Source organism: Danio rerio, chromosome 6, assembly GCF_052040795.2.
Source record: "Danio rerio strain M-AB ecotype USA chromosome 6, GRCz13ab, whole genome shotgun sequence".
Lineage (NCBI taxonomy): Eukaryota > Metazoa > Chordata > Actinopteri > Cypriniformes > Danionidae > Danio > Danio rerio.
In genome coordinates, this window is record NC_141026.1 from 50,932,501 (window position 1) to 50,956,214 (window position 23,714).

General features: G+C 34.2%; 1 protein-coding gene across 7 annotated transcripts in view; it reads left to right on the forward strand.

Moving 5' to 3' along the window:
* LOC147836474 (uncharacterized) overlaps positions 1–23,714 on the forward strand; it is a 205,160-nt gene that overhangs the window by 138,481 nt on the left and 42,965 nt on the right. For all 7 annotated transcript variants that reach the window (XR_015494164.1, XR_015494163.1, XR_015494162.1 and 4 more), the window contains exon 5: positions 14,108–14,405. Coding sequence is in view for 4 of the 7 variants with exons in the window: in XM_087258004.1 (XP_087114130.1) it covers positions 14,314–14,405 (92 nt within the window). In the remaining 3 variants the exon portion in view is untranslated. The remainder of the gene's footprint in view (positions 1–14,107; positions 14,406–23,714) is intronic.

A 23,714-nucleotide genomic window follows, 5' to 3' on the forward strand; every position in this document is an offset into this window, starting at 1 on the left:
AAGTGACAATGTTAAAAATAGATGCTACAAAATGTCAATGATGATTATATAGTGGGTACAGGAAGTATTCAGACCCCCTTAAATTTTTCACTCATTGTTTTATTTTGCAGCCATTTGCTAAAATCACTTAATGCCGAGTTCAGACTGCATGATTTTAGCCCCGATTTTAAATCACCGAAAGGTTTGAGAAGTCTCTGACAAATGCCTAAAATTACAGGCAAATTGGTGCTCATGCACGTGAGTGATAATCACACAGTATGAACTATCAAAGACACGATCTGAGAGAATCGCCGATGAGTTGCCGTTGCCTGTGAGATATTTGCCATGCTAAATATCTGGAGCTGTCAGCAATTCAAATCATGCCGTGTGAAATGAGTTTTGACCGAAAATAACATAGGCGATCGCCTACAGCCAATGAAAGAGCAGCATTCACTTGTGTGTGTGTGTACCTGCAGGACATCGGGAGGTTGAGGGAAAAGTTAAAAGGGCTCATTTTCAGTTTATTTGGATCAAAGAAATGAAGGAAAAACTAGTGAACATTTGACAGGAGCACCCGTGTCAACAAAAAGTTAAAAAAAGAAAGTTGAGGAGAAATTGCTAATTTCCTTCAATTCCAGGTGAGCAAATGTGTACATGTTCTACCCCATTAAAGGTTTTTTATCGTTATGTAGTTAATAACAAAATATATACTATGTGTTTTTGGCAGTGAGACTTAGTTTGGACGAAGTAGTTGGTGATTCTTCCTATTGTAAAGTCATGCAATGTGTAAGCCCCTGTCGCCGATCCATCTTCAAAAAGCAGCGACAAAACGATGGCCCAGATAGTCATGCAGTGTGAAAACATCTGTGACACGACTACTTTGAAAATCATGCAGTCTGAACTCTGCATTAGTTAATTTTTTTTTCCTCATTAATGTACACTAGTGGTGCTCAACCCTGTTCCTGTAGATCAACCTTCGCCAGGAACAGGGTTGGTCACGCCTGATGTACACACAGCACCCAATATTGACAGAAACCCACTGAATTGTTGACATTGTAGACAATTAAATTGACATTTTTTTTTCTGATTTATAAAAAAAAAAAGAAAAACTGAAATATCACATGGTCCTAAGTATTCAGACCCTTCGCTCAGTATTTTGTAAAACACCATTTTGATCTCATGCAGTCATGAGTCTTTTTGGGAAAGTTGCAACAACTTTTTCGCACCTGGATTTGAGGATCCTCTGCCATTCCTCCCTGTAGATCCTTTGCAGTTCTGTCAGGTTGGATGGTAGATGTTGGTAGACAGCCATGTTTAGATCTCTCCCAAAATGCTCAATTGGGTTTTAAGTCAGGGCACTGGCTGGGCCATTCAATAACAGGCACGGAGTTGTTGTGAAGCCACTCTTTTGTTGTTTAGTTGTGTGCTTATTATTTATTTATTTATTTATTTATTTATTTATTTATTCATTTATTTATTTATTTATTTATTTATTTATTTATTTATTTATAGTTAATTATTTAAACCAATGGTTGAGTTTAAAATATTTGGTGCTTTGTTATTTATTTAATAACTCAACCAGTTGGGTTAAACATTTGAATTTCAACAGTCAACTGATTTAACTGACACAGAACAGCTGTATGTTGATATGTGTGCGTAATGTTGTTTTGTGTTATAAAGTTTATTTAGGCTCCAATGTAAAAGTATTTCGATCATGTTTATTTTTCTCTTATGATTTCTATATCCATTTTACCAGCACTCTTAATTAGTGATGATACAAACGCTTCATAACCGATATTAAATAGATAAAAACTGTTTATCTACCCTTCGTGTTCATCTCTACATTTTTTTCAGGAGAATTGACACACATATTTGAGAATTTTGGCCATCTTTCTTGTCTTTAGGAGACATCAACCCGGTGTCGTGTCCAGTCTTGATGAAGGGATGCCTTTTTATAAAAAAAAAAACACAATTTCTTTCGCTAAAAACTATATCGTAGCATTTAAATACTAAGACACATAAATATGCTAGCTTTATTTAGGAAGTTGCTGGTTTTTCCTAAGAAATGGAGAATCGTAAAAATGTATAGTAATAGTAGCAATAGTAATACCAGAATGGAATTTTTTTTTTTATTAAAATACCCCAATGCATTTGGGTTAAAATAATCCTTAGTTGGGAAGATGCTATAATAACCTATACTTAGGTATTTGTTGGCTTTTTTTAAACCAACTATTTTTTAGAGTAGGGTCATTGTCTTGTAAGGTTTTAGTCCAGGATATCCATGTACTTGGCTGCATTCATCTTTCCCTTGATTGCAACCAGTTGTCCTGTCCCTCTAGCTGAAAAACAACCCCACAGCATGATGCTGCCACCACCATGCTTCACTGTTCAATTTTCTATATTTCTATCATGTTAATTTGGTCACCATGAACAGTACCAGTATTGGCGATGATCATGATATTTAAAAACTTATTGTGAACATACAATACTTTAACATAAATAAGTAATAAATAATTAATAAATAAGTAAGCAACTTGTCCTAAATTGTATTTGAATTGAATTTATGGAACTAGCCACTTAATCAATGTTACGAATTGCCATGAGATCGTGTTGATATTGCGGATATTGTGAGAGCTTATGTTAGTTAGTGTTTCCAAACCAGTATGCTGTATTAGACACTGAAAATGGAGTAATTGTTTCTAAAAAAAATCAGCTTTACCATCACATAAATATAATATATAATATTATATTTATAATAAAATATAATAACATAAATAATGGAACAATTAACAATTGCAAAAAAAGTTTAGTCGGATAGTTTGTATTATTATTATTTTTTAATCAAATAAATGCTGCCTGTGGCTCAGTGGTAAACTCTGTCACCTCACAGCAAGAAGGTCACTGGTTCGAGTCCTGGTTGGGCCAATTGGCATTTGGAGTTTGCATGTTCTCCCCATGTTGGCGTGGGTTTCCTCCGGGTGCTCCAGTTACCCCAACAGTCTAAAGACATGTGCTAAAGGGGATTGGGTCAACAAAATTGATCGTAGTGTATGAGTGTGAATGTAGGAGTGCATGGGTGTTTACCAGTACTGGGTTAGGGCTGGAAAGGCATCCGCTGCATAAAACACATACCAGAACAGTTGGCGGTTCATTCCGCTGTGACGACCCCTGATAAATAAGGGACTAAGCTGAAGGACAATGAACGAATAAATGCAGACTTGCTTAGGATAAGAGACTCCTTTCAGAAACATTTAAAATTCCGCTTGTGGATTTTTTATCTTTTGATAACCTGACAAACTTTAGCAAATGCAGTAGTAGTTCTTCCTCATACACACTTATTTTATCAACTCACTGCCTATTTTCAATGCAATTTCAATTTCCAGGTGAACTGATTTTTTAAAAAAATATATTAATGCATAACCTTTCTGCCCTTGAAAAGAAAAGATATAAATAATTGGCTCCCTACCACAATTCTTTGACATCTCAGTGTTTCACCAGTCATTTTATTACATTGCATTTTCTCTTGTTGTACCCCTACAAGTCTGGCATAGGAAGATACTAAACCAAGGGCAGTCAGTTGGTCACCTGGATGAGCTTCAGTCAATCCCACGAGGCCAAGAAGGTGATTATTTGTCACACAGACCAGAAGAGCGAGCACCAGATGGACCTTGCCTCTTCCATTACCATCTTGCATCTGCTTGTTTAGAGGGGAAAAAAACCTCTGGCTTTGCATGTACCAAATTAAGTCCCAGCATCCAGAGAAAATAACACAGATACCCAAAAACAGCTATATAAAAAACAAAATGTGTCCAGATCAATTGAGAAGAAGCGTTTTGACAAACCGCCCTCCGATGCAAATTCCCCAAGAAGCGTGTTTGGGTCTATTCACCGCTGCTGAGTTTGTGGCTCAGAGCCTAAAGGCACCATTGGAGGATAGAATTTTGTTTTTGCACACATCCCACATTTTTATTTATTTATTTTTTGTAGGCTGTATTAAAAATGTTTTATGCGCATGCTACATGTGTAAGACTTGCTACAAATTGGCAAGCAGCAGCCTAAAAGATGGCACTACAATGAGAGCTGTCACTCAAGATGACTGACAGGTCTCTGCCTCAGGTCAGTGGTGTTCTCTGTGTTTTCTCTGCAAGCGGAGAGCAAGATGCAGGAATGGAAGTGTGACAAGCTAAAATCAACAATGAAACTGCGTCTTTGTCGGATAGATCGCTCTCAGTGAAAACATTACATCAGACACAGATACTCATTAAAATCTCAGCGACAGTGTCTTTACTCCTGTCATTGATATGTGCTGTGAATTTTACCTGAGGAGTTTACTTTTACGCTTTGCTTTTACTTTTTTAAAATTGCATCATTTGGGTTTTTAGTTAATTTTGGTAAATGATGCTATCAGAAATGCAATTTATTCAAGGAAGCAGGACCATATTTCTACACTAAAAATGTTTTACCATTACAACAACAACAAAACAAAAAAAAACATGATCCTTATTTCCTTTTGTTTTTTCTTGTTCACTCAACCTTTGAAAACATCAGCCTCACTAACCTAAAAATATTTGTCAGTAATACGAAAAACATTTAGTTGGGTTAACATAACATTATTTATTAGTTTTCTGAAAAGGTGAACTACTCTGCAACAAAACCTTTTGAGTCGTGCCAACTAAACATTTTTTTATCTGCAGAACTGGAATGCCTGAAGTTGAGTAAACAAAAAAAAATTAGTTTTTCTCATGTACTCAAAATTTTTTACAATTATTTTATTCACAAGTAGAGAGCATAGAGTGGAAAGAGAGGGGAGAGGGAAAGGATCCACATAGGACCTCAAGGCGAAAATCAAAATAGGGTCGCCGATGCACAAACCACTACACCAGGGGTGGGCAAACTTGGTCCCAGAGGGCCGGTGTCCTGCACAGTTTAGCTCCAACTCTAATCAAACACACCTGATTATAGATTTTTAGCGCTGCGTCCGAAACCGCATACTTCCATACTATATAGTACGCTAAAATCAGTATGCGAGCCGAGTAGTATGTCCGAATTCATAGAATTCGAAAAACAGTATGCGAGAAGTACCCGGATGACTTACTACTTCTGGCGAGATTCTAGAGTGCGCATCCCATGCCTGCTGCGCTATCCCATGATGCCCCGCAAGTGAATTCATGAATGGAAGTAAAGCGACGCAATTGACGCAGGTAGGTCACGTGACCATGACAAAATTGCGGATGTAGTACGTTCGAATTCCATTCATACTTTTTACAATCATACTGTATAGAAAGTACTTTTCTAACGGCTGAGTAGTACGTTAAAATTCAAATGCAGTACCTACTGAGTAATAGGCGGCTTCGGACGCAGCCTAGTGCTCTTAAAGACACTGATTAGCATGTTCAGGTGTGGTTGATTAGTGTTGGAGCTAAACTGTGCAGGACACCGGCCCTCTAGGACAGAGTTTGTCCACCTCTGCACTACACTATTGGAAAAATCATGTACTGAAGTTTTGAAAACATCAGTTGCACAGACCTAAAATGTCTGAAGTAGAGTTAATAAAAAGAAAACTTGTGGAAAATGGTACTAAGAAATAATACATTATCAGAACAAACAAACATAGTTCAATTTAAAAAATTACATAAAACAAAGACAAAAAAATGTTTACAAAACATTTAGAAGGAGGACAGGAGGCAAAACAACAATTACAGTAAACAAGACAAAGATCAAAACATATCTTCCTGTTTTTCATTTATATTAATTAATGCATTGTTAGTTACAATGAACAACTTTATTATCAATAAACAACATTAACAATGAATAATAGATGCTGTAATAATTGTGTCGTTCTTTGATTTTACATTGATAATACCTGATTGTAAGTTGTTACCTTTTATTATGCCGTTCCCATTATCTTGTATCGAAAGGTACTTTTTTAAAAGTACTTTTCAATAATAAAAATAAATAAATAAATAAATAAAATGTGTCCAATATTTAATAGCTGTATCAGATCCAATACTGCCATTCTTTGCTGTATTATTTGTACTGGTTCAACAGAGTTGATCGAGATCCAATACTGTGCATACTTTTTTTTTCTGAGAAACTGCACAGTCAGTAACCTAATGGTGAGTAAATTATGACAATTGTATTTTTTGAATAAACAATTCCTTTAAATTATGTTTAACTCAGTAGTCAATATTTAATAGCTGTATCTGATCCAATACTGCCATTCTTTGCCGTATTATTTGTATTGGTTAGAGTTGGTCAAGATCCAAGACTCCGCATTCATTTTTCTTTCTTTTTTTCATTATTGTTAAGGTCTTTGCACAATGAAATCTGAAATTTTTCATTTGCATTTTTATATCCCTCTCTGAGAAACTGCACAGTCATTGTGATGCGTATTCATTAATATAAAATTTCTGATTCATTGTGGAATGACCTTTAGTGTGCAATGACCTTTAGCTCTCCAATAAAAGACAAAGTTTTCCTTTGAAGCCATCTAAAAGCTTGTTTTTTTCTTATGAAGAAGTAGTCTGCTGAATACCTGCAATAGTGATTTTTTGTTGATCTTTACTCAGAAATTGTATTTACATTTTTTAAAAGATGCATAAATTTCAAACACGTTATAATTTGTAACATTTTAATGTAGATCAGCTGTTGTCTTTTAAGCAACTGAATGATGAATCGTTGTCGAATAATAATGTCTTTTAAAATAAAATAAAAACTTTCTGACACCAAACTTAAATCACACTGTGTGTTTGTATAGCAAATTTGACAGAGCCAAACTGTTAATAATGTCCTGTAGAATCTACAGTAACTTACTGGCAGCAGTTTGCCAGCAACTTAACGTAGATTCTACAGGAAATATTTCTACAAGAAGTGTATTTACAGTATTGTACTGTATATCTTTTCTGTTTCAGTCACTATGCAACTTTAAAATACAGTAAAATACTGCAAAACTGTACTATGGTAAAATACAGTTCATATTACAGTTAATTTACAAAAAATTATTAACAGTGTAGTTAAATGTGAAGCTGTTTTTTTAACAATAAGGTAGCCTATAATATGACATCAAAACATGCCAAAAATACCAAATCAAAGTCTTCTAAAGCCATGTGATAGCTTTATGTGTTCAGTCTCAGCGTTTATAATCTCAAACACCTTGCATCATGATTGCGAGACACCCGAGAATCAACAAGCACAAATACGATTTGACGGCTATGCTGGAGGGGAGGATTTTTTCTTTAATTTTCCATATGGATGAGTTAGTACAGTATATCCCTATTCAGAGCGGCCAAAATCAATCGTTCAGAGGTTTTAAGGCTTCCCTCTATGTATGAGAGATTACGAAGGTGACCCTCATTTCCAGTGGAAGCACTTATAGCGCTCCATTGGGATCTGGCCCTTCAGCACTATAAATCCCTCAAGTCCTGTCAGCATATCCCACAGGCTGCCCGCAAACCATAAACACCCTCAAATCTGGTACCTCGAGCGCATTTGCCGGCCTGATGGGAAGTGATATTTCTTAAAAAGATGGGTAAGCTGCATGCTATCTATCAAGAATGGGGCGTAGAGATGCATGCATACACGAACAGTCCCTGTAGCTGCACATTGACTTATGCATCAATAATCCTGATGCTCCTTACATAAGCTGAGTGATACCCGAAAGTCCCAAACGAAAAGTCATTATTCTCGGGAAATCCTGCCTTCTGCTGCAGCCCTCAAGTTCCCATATATTTAGCATTTCCCGCGTCACTTTTGGCATTTTTGCATGCATAAAAATGTGCTTATGTGTGATGTTTTTTATTCCTTAAGACATGGCAGACTGAATAATGCTTTTGTTTTTCCACAGAGGAAACAATGGAATGACATAATGGTGAGCAAAGTATGACAATTGTATTTTTCAGGGAAGCAATTTCTTTAAGTTATGTTTTACTCAGTTGTCAAATAATGTAACACTTCATATACTTATTTAAAGGGGCCATAGAATGCATACAATATGTAAAATTATTATCTGATATCCAAATATAAGTTATGTGGCTTGAGGAAGTGGGACAAATTTTCCAGAAACGTTTTTACAGGTCTATTTGCAACCCTAGAAATTGACCCTAGTGTAATATGGTTGGTTTTGACTTTATTTGGAAGGGTCATGCATATTAATGAACTCATGTCAGTGATTGACACACACATGATGTACTCTTAAAATAAATATAAAATAATCAGACTTCGTTGTCAAAAAAAGAGTATAACAGCATGAGTGGATTCCTTGTCAAATGTCAACCTTTTCAACTGAAGTGGTGAGGAAGTTTATTTGAGCTAGAAGGAATGAGTGAGATGTGTTAAAGCCTCCAAAGCAACCTAGTTTTAGTTTTTAGAGTTGTGTTGTGGATGAAATCCATGCTGAATTATATTCCTACCAAACAAAATGGGCAAATAGAGATGTATTTAGAGTTAAATTTTGTAGTTTTAACATGTATGAAAACACAGGCAGAAATTAATTTCAGCCTCGACATACAGATGAGTTTTTGAAGTTTACTGGCATTGTTTCATTTCAGATAAAATGCAGCAAGATATGAATTGGTGACCTCCTTTGTGAATTTGACACTTAAAGAGTTCAAATTCTGTCATTTTTAACATTTAGAAGTCAGGACTGAGGTTGGTTTACTGGCTCATGCAAAAACAAAAACAAAAAATTGAAAAAAAATATTTATCTGATGTATTTTTACAGCAGTTTAATTCAGTGGATGTTTTCATCCCGTACATAACAAAAGGGTAGTTGAACAGTGCACAAGGGTTAAAGTCTCATTGCAGAAAAATATCTGAACCCTAACACTAACAGAATTTTATCAAAGAGAATATGTGATTGCAACAGCAATTAATTGGTTGTCTGAAAACTTTGAATGATCCGAGTCCACAGATTGTAGTCTATTATGGGAACCTGTAAGATTTTTCAATTTATAAGATGAACAAATCATGACTGAAATTGCACAATGTGATCCGGGCTCTTTGTTAGTGTAATATTCAAGAAATATCAGATTTTGAATGACTTCTCTTGGCACAGTATGGCTTAACGGGTTCATCTTTTTTTTTCATCTGGATCCATTGTCCAGCCAGATTAACACCAATAGTTTTCTGTCATTTAAGTTTTACATTCTTATAAATATGGGAAAATAGGTAACTCTTTAAATATGGATAAAACTTCTCATTTAATCATGTTTGTATAACTTAAAATATGATAAAGAAGTCATCTCAAAATGTGGCAAATTGTTGGTTGTTCTGCAAGAATTTTGCATCCGAATTATGTAATTCAGACTTTCTTCAAGAATTTTGCAGAACAACCTACATTTATATGTAATTATATATATATATATATATATATATATATATATATATATATATATATATATATATATATATATATATATATATATATATATATATATATATATACACACACACACACACACACACACACACACACACACACACACAGAAAGAGACATATCCTGTCATACCACCCACTTATAAAGTGAAGCATTACATCTAAACTGCTACTTGATTGCAATCAAATGAAACCCTGAGAGTGCATAAAACATGAGAATAAACAGGTGACACGCTTAATCAACTTTAATTTCCTAGTTCTCGATAAGAAGACTCATAAAGTGCTCAAGTAAAGATTAAAGGGTGACAATGTAATTGTATAGATTTTTTTTAACCCTAGAATAAAGAAGCAAGCGTAACCTATGGTTTACAATCATGAGTTACAAGAAGAATGTCTCTCAGTAAATTACGCTGCTGATTTCCATGTTAATGTTGGCGAAAGATTTATGAGCCTCACAGGCAGCATGCTTATGACTGGTTCATATAAGCTCTTTGGATATGTTTTATGTCAGGGTCACATCCATTAGTTTAAAGACTGATTTATGTACAGTACATGCCCTTGATGGGTCTTGTAGAAGTCACTACACTGCAATGAAATCATTTTCGTTATCGCAATTCTTCTCTAATAAAAACAGAAGCATCTTTAAAATGAGAGGCATTTGATAAGATGTGTTTTAGAGAATTAGTTTTACCTTTTTTCTATAAAAGTTCCTTGTTTCTGCTACAGAATAAAACAGGTAAAAAGTAATAGCAACTTGTATCTATATTAGTCATGACTTATTTTCTTTGAATTGTGAATTATAACTCATAGTTCTGAGATTAGTTTTATAGGCAGATTTAGCCATTGAATAAACATATATATATATATATATATATATATATATATATATATATATATATATATATATATATATATATATATATATATATATATATATATATATATATATAAATATATATATATATATATATATATATATATATATATATATATTTTTTTTTTTTTTTTTTTTTTTTTTTTTTAAATACACAGTTCTGACCTAGTTTGACTTACTGAATTGTGGGTTTACATTACACAGTTCAGACTTTCTTTTAGAATTATTGGCTTATGTAATGCAGACTTTCTTTTATATTTGTCTTACATAATTCATACTTTTTTTTAGAACTCGGGCTTAAATAATTCAGACTTTCTTCTAGAAATCGGGGCTTATGTAATTCAGACTTTCTTTTAGATTGCTAGGCTTACATAATTCATACTTTTTTTAGACTTATTGGCTTACTTAATTCAGACTTTCAGATTTCTTGGCTTATTTAATTCAGACTTTCTTTTAGATTTTTTTGGTTTATGTTATTCAGACTTTCTTAGATTTTTTTGGCTTACGTAATTCAGACTTTCTTTTAAATTTCTTAGTTTACATTATTTAGACTTTTTTTTTAGAAGTCTTGGCTTATGCAATTCAGACTTTCAAATTTTTTGGCTCACTTAATTCAGACTTTTAGATTTCCTGGCTTATGTAGTTCAGACTTTCCTTTAGAATTCTTTGCTTACACAATTCAGACTTTCTTTTAGAATTCTTGGCTTATGCAATTCAGACTCTCTTTCAGAATTCTTTTCTTACATAATTCAGACTTTCTTTTAGAATTCTTGATTTAAATAATTCAGACTTTCTTTTAGAATTCTTGGCTTACATAATTCAGACTTTGGTAGATTTCTTGGTTTACGTAACTTAGACTTTTTTAGAATTTTCTTTTTACATAACTCATACATTCTTGTAGAATTTGTGGCACACATAATTCAGAGTTTCCTTTATAGTTCTTGGTTTACATAATTCAGACTTTTTATTTAGAGTTCTTGGTTTACATAACTCAGACTTTCCTTTAGAAATATTATATAACCCAATTCAGACTTTTACAGTTCTTGACTTACGTAATTGAGACTTTCTTTTGGAATTTTTAAAATTTCCTTTTTAGATTTCTTGGTGTACATCACAAAACTTTGAATATTTTTAGAATTTGGTTTGCGTCATACAACAACTTTCCTGATTTTACTGATATTTTATGAAGTTTAAAGTAAAACAACAGCACAATAATTATATAAAAAATAATTTTTGTTATTTAATAATTGATATATTTACTATACATATTTCACAGCTGGAAATAGGAAAGCAAGCTAAAACATCAAGCTGTCTGACAGAAAGGTGGTTTGAGAGGTGGATTTTGGTTTGTGGCTCTGAATGGCTTCAACAGGGAGTTTGGCAGAGAATGTTTATCACACCGTGAAGACACCCTGGAAAGCTCATTGGAGCATGCAGCTTGCAAATGCACCGAGGACAAAAATAATAAAGTCAAGGTTTGCATTGTATTTTATAGAAGGCAGCAGATTCATTTGTTTCTTTGTGATTTTGTTGTGTGTTTACATGCAGCACAGCACCCAGGGAAAGAAAAAACTAGCTTAGACGTGCTGCTCTGTTTGTCTAATGGACAACAGCTATGAATTACTGCTGAGGGTAGAATGTACAGAGAATATGGTCTGTAGTCAAAAAGAGCCATTAGAACCATCCGGGAAATCTCTGTAGACCATGGAAAGTCATACATGAATTTTTTATGGATGAAGAAAATTAAATGGGATTCCAATGCCACTTTTACATGGGAAAAAAAAACACTGTTTGGACTCGGTCATAAATGTAGGAGATGCCTTGGCAGATGCCAGACGAAAACTGTTCACTCTCTTTTCACACATCCATCTCAAGTGCAGACATATGCAGATTTCCATATTCATTTAACACATAACTGAGACAAACATGACACTGGATGCAAAAATAGATTTTGCTAATTAATGCTTGTGAACATAAAACCTTAAACGCAGCAAGAAAATGCAAAAAACATATAATGAATCAAAATGCATTTATTAAAGATGCAGTAGGTGATTGTATTCAGAAACATTTGTTGTTGTGCAGGTTGAAAGTCTCTTCATATTACAATAGTAATGTTTAAAGTAAATTATCTAAATTTATTTATATATATTTTTTATATTCTGGGTAAGGCGCAACACTAAAAAATGTGTATCCAATTAAACATTGTCAGGCCGACAATTCCCATAATTCTGATAAGTAGCCCAAACTGTCTGTCAACAAATGCAGATTTGTACATCTGCAGCCGTTCACGCAGGTCCGCCATTCATGTGCACACAAGACAGTGACAGCGGTAAAAACAAATGCTAAATCAAAACTTTTTAAAATCCTGAATCAATACTGGAGTCACTTTTGCACGCTGGAGGAAGGATGACACAATGGCTATTTCTTTTAGACAGGTAATGTTCTATTATAAAACTATTTTAGTAATGCAAAGCCTATGTACATTGTGTTGTATTATGAATAGGTTATATGCACAGAAGTGTGGTTCAGCTACTGAAATCTTCCTGCAATAGATTGATGTGACTATTTTCTGTTTCATAAGGGGCCTTTTACAGTATCGATAATGTTGATTTTTATTTAATAACAAAACATTAGTAAATAGCGCTATGTGGGGACTAGACTGATATCTGATATCACCCCCCTACCGATGGCATTTATCAAACTCAAGTTAATAAACTGATTCTTTCACTATATTAGACTTGTCACGATACTGATTTCAGTGCTGAAATAAAAAAAAAAAACGTAAATTTCCCGTTAACATTTAAGGCAATGTTGATGGCATTCTTAAACAGTGCTAATTTGCCATTGTGATCACATGCTCAACAGAAATGACTTTGATTGGCCAAAAAGGTCATTAGTTCACCCACCACTGTTTACCGAGTACAAACACAGATGAGCAAACCGCTTGATGACTCAACTGATCTTCGCTGCTGCTTTGCTCTCCAGTGTCAGTGTATCTGTGTTTGCACTAGGTGAAGAGAGGTAAACTGATGAGCACTGATGAACACTATGGTAAAGCAGCTGTGGTTATGGACGCGCTCAGCTGTGCTTGAATGTTAGCAGGAACTGGACGTTTTTAAAACTTCAGTACCGGGACAACACTATTACAGACAACACGAGGGTGTGCTACAGAGGACTGCATTGTTTTATTACTCACAAGGTTACAAAGCCTGAAGCAGGAATGCATTGTTACGATGTTTACCTGGTGACATGAACTGAGGCCTAGGAGGACACTTAAGCTGCCTTAAGATGCCTTATATGCTTTTAGTTGTTTAAATTAAACTTACTAAATGATATCAAAGTCATGTTTACACTATTTCTGCATTTTGAAATCTCAGCAATAGCTGGAGGTTTATAGTCCACAGCATGTTACTGCTATATTTACAGTGCTGGTCCTATACTAGTAATAATAATAATAATAATAATAATAATAATAATAATAATAATAATAATAATAATAATAATTATTATTATTATTATTATTATTATTATTATTATTATTATTATTATTGTCGTTGTTGTTGTTATTATTATTATTACTATCATTATTTTTGTTGTTGTTGTTGTTGTCATTATCATTATTTTTAATAATAATAATAATAACAATTTTGTTATTGACGTTGTTGTCTTCTTCTAAAAACAACGCATGAGTGAAAAACTCTTGTTAATAACCTAAGAACCCTAAAAAGCATCAATGATCATAAATCCTAATGCTTTTTAGAAGTAGCAATTATTATTTATCGATTATCGGTGATCCACCATTGGGGTCCGAGATGTCCAGTTCATCTGACCCTCAGCTTCTCCTCAACTTCATTGTTGAAGCATTGTTTTGTTTTCCGCAGGTCTTTCAAACAGTCTGCTCTCAGCCTACAGATGAGTTCTTCCCCCGCGGAGCATCAGGAAACTCCGGCAAATGAATTTCCATTACTGAGCGCTGACTGGCTCAAATAAATCATCATAAAAGTGCTTCTCTGGACTGTCATCTGCAGAGACTTGTGGGACCGCGGAGGGACCGTCGCCCATCACATGACTCAGTGAAGCAGAGACAATGGAGAGGGCCATTCGGGGCTTGGAGCCTGAAGCTGGAGGCTCAGCAGCATTAAAATACATCACGCTTTCACGTCTCAGAAGCGTCGCTCTGTAAGTGTCTTTGTGGAGATCTGTTTATTAATATGTGCTATGTGCGGGTTTGAGCTGAGAATGATGGAAGTCATTATCACATGGTCTCTCTTTGAGGATTGCAGTATGGAATGTTATCAGCTAAAGTATATTATGGTTCATAAATCTGAATGTTTCCTTCAGTGTACGATAAGCACAGATATACCAAAACTATTAATTATTATTATATTATATTTTATTTTTTATTCTTCTTTTCATTTTAATCTTATTTTCTGTATAACTTGCATATAATAAAATAATAATAATAATAATAATAATAATAATAATAATAATAATAACTGCTATTATTATTATTATTATTATTATTATTATTATTATCATTATCATTATTATTATTCGTTTTTGTTATTTTCTGTATAGCTTACATTATATAATAACAACAACAACAATAATGATAATAATAAAAACAAGTGTTATTATCTTCTTGTACTCTGTTCTATTTTAATTTATTTTATTTTATTTTATTCTTATTTATTTTGATCTTATTTTGTCTAATAATAATATTGATAGTAATAAAAATAGTAATAATTGTTTATTATTATTATATTTTATTTTATTCTTAGTTATTTTTTTCATATTTATTTTACTGTTATTTTCTATATTTTATAATTACAACAACAACAACAACAGCAGCAGGAACAATAATAATAATAATAATAATAATAATAATAATAATAATTTTAAAAAGCCATACAGAAAATAATATTAAATAAATAAGAATAAAATATAATAATAATAATAATAATAATAATTATTATTATTATTATTATTATTATTATTATTGTTATTTAATTTTAATTTCATTTCTTACTTATGAATGAATAATAATAACAATTGTTATTTTACTTATTATCATTATTATTTTATTAATATTATTATTATTAGTAGTAGTAGTAGTAGTATTACTATTATTACTATATTTAAATTTATTCTTATTTATTTAATTTGAGTTTATTTTCTTTCTTATGAATGGATGAATTTATAAATGAATGTATAAATAACAATTATTGTTGTGATTATATAATGTAAGCTATACAGAAAATAAGATTAAAATAAAATAAGAATAAAATAAAAATTATAAACTGGGGAGGGGATTCCGGGATAAATAAGAAAATGGGTGGGTGCCTGAAGATGGGTCTGAAATACGGGAGACTTCCAGGAAAAACAGGAGTGTTGGCAGGTATGCTCACACACACACTATGCACTCTGACTACTTCAATATTGTTGATATGCTGTGCTGGCCATTTCACTCTGTCTTGCGCTGAACGCTGTCGACCAATTGCAACAGGCTGTCATCGGTCCAATCAGCGCAGATTAACTTCACACTAAGGAGGGTTTTGGGAACAAATGAATCGCTGAACGAATCATACAAGAGTCGCTGGGATAACTAGGTAAAAATTTATGACAATGAAAGTGTTTTTTGACCTTTCATAAATATCAGCCTGATGTTGGAGACCCTTAAAACCAATATATGACCCTTTTTATTGTATAAAAGGGGCTCTTTAAACAAATATAAATATGCATATATTAATAATACAGCTAATAATAATCACATTATACAAAAGCAAATTGTCATGAATAAACTGAAAAAGCCCCCCGAGATGAGGCATGGAGGCAGTGGTTTTTATATTTATATAGAAAAAAATTATTTTTTGTAACATTTTAATCCTTTTTTTTCAAATGTAAAGATATTTGTGTATTGTTGTATATCCTGTGTGTATTAAGCAATGTGTAAGCGTTTGGACCCAGATAGGTGCATAACTAACACTTTTAGTTGCTCAATGGCGTGATTTCAGTTCCTCAAAATAACAACACACCAACAATGTGCCTTAACACACCTCCTTTTTAGACTGGCACAACCTTGAGTCCACAAAGTGGCACAAATGCTATTTAAACAATGTGGCACAAAGTGTGAAAATTAAGGTTGCGCTAATCTGACAATAGCATCAAATCGCACCAAACAGGTGTATGATAGGGCCTGATATCTTGGCATTGCAAGAAAAACTCAAAATATCTATAGAAATAAAAAAAGCCAGATCAGTAAGATGTAAACCCAGAATTCCAAGTGGAAAGGGTCATCCAGCATTCTTCCGGAGTTTGAAACTGAGATCCAAGCTGCTCAACATGATCAAAATACAGCACGCTTCACTTCTCCACTACAGACGTGTCGTTCTGAAGGTGTCATTGTGAGACTGAGTTTATTAATACTTCTTACATAAGAGTTCAAGCCATGTGATGAGAAGCAGAAAATGATGGAAGTCTATAAAAGACTAATGCACTAATTAGTGTATTTCATGAACTGAAGCCTGATTGCTTTCTCCAGCAACACAATATTGAAATCTTTTTATCCAAGAAAAAGGCCAGACGCTTAATGTGATTAAGTATTTATATGTACCGGGTCAAGAAAATATGATCATATCACCCCAATTTTATCCTCCTTACACTGGCTGCCTGTTAAGTTTCGTATTGAATTTAAAATATTACTTCTCACCTATAAAGCTCTAAATAATCTAGCTCCTGTTTATCTAACCAACCTTCTGTCTCGCTACAATCCAACTCGCTCTTTAAGATCTCAAAACTCAGGGCTTCTGGTAGTACCTAGAATAGCAAAATCAAGTAAAGGAGGTCGAGCCTTCTCTTTCATGGCTCCTACACTCTGGAATAGCCTTCCTGATAACGTCCGAGGCTCAGACACACTCTCCCAGTTCAAAACTAGATTAAAGACCTATCTGTTTAGTAAAGCATACACTCAATGCATCACCTAGCGGGTTCCACACAGGCTTCTGCATCTTGTTTATATACACTATGAACAGCAGCTACGCTAATTATTCTCTTTATTCTCTATTTTCACCTGGGGATACTCATCCCGAGGTCCTCAGATTATGCGAAGTCACTGATTGAATCCAAGACCAGCGACGAGATGATCCCAAGGTTTCCATATCCGGGACCAGGCCATATCCTGAGCTGCTGCTGCGCTGATGGTCGTGGGGAGTAGGAGAACGTGTCTGATTCCAGCAACGCTCCAGGGACAGACGAGTCTTCGCTGAGGCCATCTTCCAGCCTCCAATGCGGTGACTGAAGCTCTGCACAAGACTTTTGGCCAGCGGAGAAATTAAAATGGTCGTGCCGAACTGAGTCTGGTTCTCTCAAGGTTTTTTTTCTTTACTCCCATCAGGTGAAGTTTTTTTTCCCTCTCCGCTGTCGCCACTGGCTCGCATGGTTCAGGATTGGTAGAGCTACGCATCAATGAATTTGCTCTTCAGTGTTTGAACTCTCAGTAATGATTAAATCACACTGAACTGAGCTAAACTGAACTGAACTGAACTTAAACACTAAAAACTGAACAACACTGTTCCAGTTACTATGACCATTTATGTGAAGCTGCTTTGACACAATCTACATTGTAAAAGCGCTATACAAATAAGGCTGAATTGAATTGAATTGAATATTTAAAAAAAGAGGAATTGTGACATGTAAAGTCAGACCAATAAGAGTCAGTTTTGCAAAATAAGCAGATAAAAATAATTTTTTTAAATGTAGAACTTGAATTCTTAAATAAAATTAAGAATTATGAAATGTAATCTTAAAGATTTAAGAAAAATTCTAAATTATTTTTTGTTTGTTCGTTCGTTTCTTATTTTATTTTTTTTTTATTTTTTTTTTAAATGTTAGTTCAAAACTCTATGAAAATAAACTGTGAAATGCAACCTTGGTAGATGTAAACAGAATTCTGAAAAAGTAAAAATGAAGAGATGTACAAAAGAAAAACAGAGAATTGTGAAATGTAAATTCATATTTTCAAGAAAATTGTGCAAACTCCAAAGAAAGTTGGTCTGTTATAAATAAATAGTGAATTCTAAGACAAAATGGCAGTATTGCAAAGGTTTGAATTTAAAAAAGAAAAACACTCTGACTCTATTTAAAACAGGGTAAAACTTTATTTTGTTGGTCTATTTGAGTATTAGTAGACTGTCTGCTTAATATATGCTGCTACTGTTCTTTCATCAGAGATTTATCTGACTATAAGAAACTTTGCAAGTACATATCAACTTACACTCACCCAGCACTTTTACAATGTTGAAGGTGTCAAAACATCTTAACATAGAAGATTATAGTACATTGAAACTGTCAGTCCAGTTTTTAGAGTTGAAGTTAATTTCAGCTCAGTTCAGTGTGGTTTAATTTTCACTGCTGAAAGTCCAAACACTGAAGAGCTAATCCATCGATGTGCAGCTCCACAAGTCTTTAACTATGCAAGCCAGTGGTGACAGCGGCAAGAAACAAACTTCACGAATTGATGAAAGTGAGGGGGAAAAAAAACCTAGAAAGAAACCAGGCTCAGTTGGGCATGACCATTTCTCCTCTGGCCAAACTTTTGAGCAGAGCCACAGTCTAGGTGCCGGAGACTGGAGAACGCTGTAGGTGGAAGAGTTCACCGGCTGGTATAGAGGCTGGCTCTTCAGGATTGAGTTTTGAGATTTGAGTTTTATGTGTATGCTAATGCAAAGAGATGTGTCTTTAATCTAGTTTTAAACTGACAGAGAGTGTCTGCCTCCCAAACTGTGCCAGATAGGCTGTTCCAGAGTTTAGGTGCAAGATATGAGGAAGATCTGAGCGTAGTGGACGTGAGGGGCTATATTACACAAATACTGTGGAGCTAAGCCGTTTAGGGCTTTGTAGGTAGTCAATAATTTTTTCTAATTTATGCTATATTTAATAAGGAGCCAATGCAATGATGAAAGGACTGGAGTAAAATGATCATATTTCTTTGTTCTAGAAAGCACTTTAGCGGCTGCATTTTTAACTAGCTGAAGTTTGTTAATCAGGCCTATAGGGCAACCGCTTAACCCATTACAATAGTCTAACCGAGAGGTCATGAAAGCATGAATAAGCTTTTTTGCATCAGACATTGATAAGATTTTTGAAGTTTGGCAACATTTTTTAAGATGGAAAAGTACAGTTTTACAGATGCTTGAAATCTGGCCTTCAAGCAACAGGTTACTATCAACAAAAAAAAAATGACTGAATTAAGAATCCATCAAGGGTTAGACAGTGTTCTAGGTTTTTGCATGTTAGTGTTTTTGGGTCCAATAAGAAAGACTTTATTTGAATTTAGTAATAAGTTACTAGTCGTCCAATTTTTTACATCAGCTATACAAGTCTACTGTAATCCCTAGGTTAAAAGTTGAGTCAACACAAGAAAGCTGTGCAGCAAGTTGCCTTACAATGTTGAGTCAATGTTAATTGAATACAAAATTAGTATAAATTAACTCTGATTGATCGGCTAGAGATCGGTGTCGGCCGATAATCACATTTTATGATTTGATTGGTACTCGCCAATCTGTCTGATCTGTTGAACCGATCGCAACTGTTTGTTTACGATTTTACAACGGTTTACAGGCAGAGGAGATGCATGTGCACACCTGGCAGTGCTACAATATGTGAGAAGACAAATGATGCTTGGCGGCGTCAGTGATCAATGTGTTCCCAATTGTATTTTCAGTGTATATCTAAATCAGGGGTGCCCAAACTTTTTCCTATGAAGGGCCAAAAAACAAATATTGAGAGCCATGGGCCAAAGGTAAATATACCAAACTATTTTACATTAAATTTGCCATGTGTAATTTCCTAATTTATTTCCTAATATTTTAAAATAAATAGAAAATAATATTTTAAATTGAATAAACTAATGCAGTAAAACTTTTCAATGATAACTTATCGCAATAAAAACCTAAACAATTACATTTATAACACAGTGGAGTTTAAAGCTGAATACAGGTATTTGACTTGATTTGCCTTTGACTTGATTTGCTCACCAAAGGCTTTGCATGGTCGGGTGACAGTATGTCAGATACTGTCTGTCTGATTAAACTATGTATAATAAGATGGCAACAGCTAGGAGAATAACAAGATTCATGCTTGATGTCAAGACAAAAAGACCGTAACCGTATGGGGAGGAAAAAGCTGATAAAAGCAACAAATCTAAAGCGACATCAGCATGCCAAATCAGCCCAAAATCTTTTTTATTTAACTGTGTGTGTGCTTTTGCTTAACTGAAGCGGTACAGCCTTTCACTTTCTTTTAAAGAATTTACTCTGATAGATTGTATAATAAAAATTATTACATCTGTAACATATGATCATGGCATTGATTTTTCTGAGGATTTGTTACTTCATTTTTTTCATTTTAGCTGCTGCAACAGTTTAGCTAACGTTAACTCTGATCTAACTCGTGCTTGGTTCATGCACACTGTCTGGGTCTGCTGCGATCGCCATGATAACTGCCATTTACAGTGTACCTCTACCACTAAACAAAAAATTGCTTTATTCAGGTCGTCATTCTGTGGTGTGATTATTTTTTACTGTAAGGCTGTAATGTTACTGTAGTGCTGTAATCTCCGCTTATCAGGGAGTTGCATACTAAGGAAACTGCCTTGAAGTGAAGTGCACTTTTATTTTTGACGTACATTTTCCCTTTATAATTCTTGAGTTAACAGAGCCATGGGACTGAGTGCACATTTTGCAAGATAACACATTATCATTTACCAGTCATAAGTCATTACGCTACTTATTTACTCTGGGCTATACCGCTAAGCACCATGTACTGTAACAGCAACTACAACAGTAAAGCTTGCTACACATTGCAAAGTGGAGTTTTAAGCCTTTTCAAGGATTTAATGGCTTGAAACTGTTCAACAGACTGGTCAAAAAGACTGGTAGTTTACCACGTTAAAATAAAGGGTTTGCTAAATATTTGCAAAATCCTGCATTTTCGGTAGGCAACTGTTCTTGCCGACACATAATTTTACATATTACTTAAGATATACAACTAAAAAATAATATCTATATTAAGATAAATAATAATAAAATCTATATTTTGAATTTTAATGAGACTGTTTTATTTCCTTTTAAATTAGTATATATTGTATAAATAAATACAATATTTTATTAAATTACATGTTTAACATATATTACATAAATTAAACTAAATCAAATATATTTTAGTTAACTGAATCTAGAGTATATTTAGTCAGCTTAAATCCTATGAAATTTAGTCGGCTAAAACTAGACTAAAACAAAATAAGTTAGAAGACTACCTGCAGGCACAAGATGTCAACATGACATCATACTGACATTGTACCCCAACGTTGTGGGGACGTTGGACTTTGTTTGGGAATACAAATCAGGGTGACGTCAATGTCCAACATCCAACCTAAAATCAACCAGATATCAACGTCTAATCCTGTTACACCTTGGCGTTGTGTGGACGTTACCATTATGACATCTATCAGATGATATAACACAACTTAAAATCAACCAAATATCAATGTCATTTGAAATCGTTATTGGACGTCAAAATAAGGTTGTCCTTAGACGCTGACTAGACATTGAACTTTGGTCACCTGACGTCCCGACCTAAATCAAACCTAATAATAATGTCTTATGATGTTGCATGCCTGCTGGGATACTTCTAAAACTAAAAAAATTTTGTCGAAAGACTAAGACTAAAACTAAATCAAAATTTGCTGTCAAAATAACACTGGATGACGAAGTATTGGTACTTGATATTGGTTTCAAAAACCCTGATTGGAGCATCCCTAGTACAAATTTAAAAAGTTTTTGCACTGAATGACAACTTTTTGATCTCGTTATGACAAACTAAAATATTAAGATAAAAAGCATCAGTTAAAAAGCAACATTAAAAAAACAGCCCCTAAAGTCTTGTTAGTACATAAACATGTTGTATAATCACACTTTCGAAACCATAAATAGCAGACAAGGGAGCAACAAGCATGTGCACACCTTAAAAATAAACATCTGTTTCAGTAACACCTGCTAGCAAGAGTATCCAATCCTTCTTCAAGTGCGTCGGTATGCAAATGATATGTTAATAAGGCAGACTAGCATCATGTGCTCACTTCATTCGCAAGCAGCGTACGTGTGCTATCGTTCTGTTTATTCATATTTTAGATAGCTGCTTTCTCATTATTACATTATTGCATCATTACTCTTCATGCTCTGGCCTCGCTCTCTGCAGTATATTTTCGTTTTCCTGCCATTGGGTAATTGATCTTCTTTCTGCATGGTCTTATGTAAATCTTGCTGTTGTACTGGATTATTCACTGTATCTCTTTCAACGCTGTTACCCTAATCTACAGTTTTGAATGCGTTTGAAGCTGATAAGGTCAAGTGAGCACGAATCCTCCCACAGCAAGCAAACGGTCTAAAGAATCTGTAATGCTGAAGGTTGAATCTCTAATGAGCCCTTCTAACAGACCTGCCCAATCCACCCCCTTAAACTAATGCAGTGTCTTTGGCATGAAGTGCAACCCTTCTGAGGAAGCTCTGACTGCAAACTATCTCCTACTGCTTATGCGCATCCATAACCCTCAAGGAGATGCATAAGCAATGCATTTGGGTGCTCTAAATGCACTGTTTCCAGTAGAGTTGCTAAGATACCAACGGGCAAATGATTGGTTGCATTTAATAAGTTAATTAATTATGTTGTGCTCTTTGGGGCATTTGGGGGGAGGTGATAGGGATTTAACCCACATATGGTGAGTAATAACCAAGGCCAGGCAGAATCTGTGGACATTTTTTGCTATTTCTACACAGAAGTTAGTAAAAAATAATCTGTGAATTTTTTAAAGAGTAGTTATAAGAGTATATAATAGGGCTGGCCGATAAAATCGTTATCAATATTTATTGACTGAACAACAATGTCAAAATCAATTTAAAAAAATAATTTAAAAAAATTGATTAGTTTTATAGTTTCGTTATGTAATTTGCACCCTGACCGTTCATAAGTCATTCATTTGTTTTCTTTTCAGCATAGTCTCTTTATTAATCTGAGGTCGTCACAGTGGAATGAACCGCCAACTTATCCAGCATATGTTTTACACAGCGGATGCCCTTCCGGCTGCAACCCATCACTGGGAAACATCAATACACTCTCATTCACACACATACACTACAGAAAAAATTTGCTTACTCAATTCACCTATATAAAACATATATGAGAAATTGATTCATTCTGCTGTGCCAACCCTGATGAAGCAAAGAATAAGCCAAAGGAAAGTAAGTTCTTTCATTTGTTTTGGCTTTCATCTGTGATTTTTCTTCTTTGTATTTTGGGATTGCATTTAATGTAATGTAATGACTCTGATCAGTGGTGTAGTCCTTGCTATACGCACGTATATTGAGTATGCCTACTTTTTTCCATGAGCTGTTTGGGTATTACGACTTCTGACGATCATACCCTCGATATACT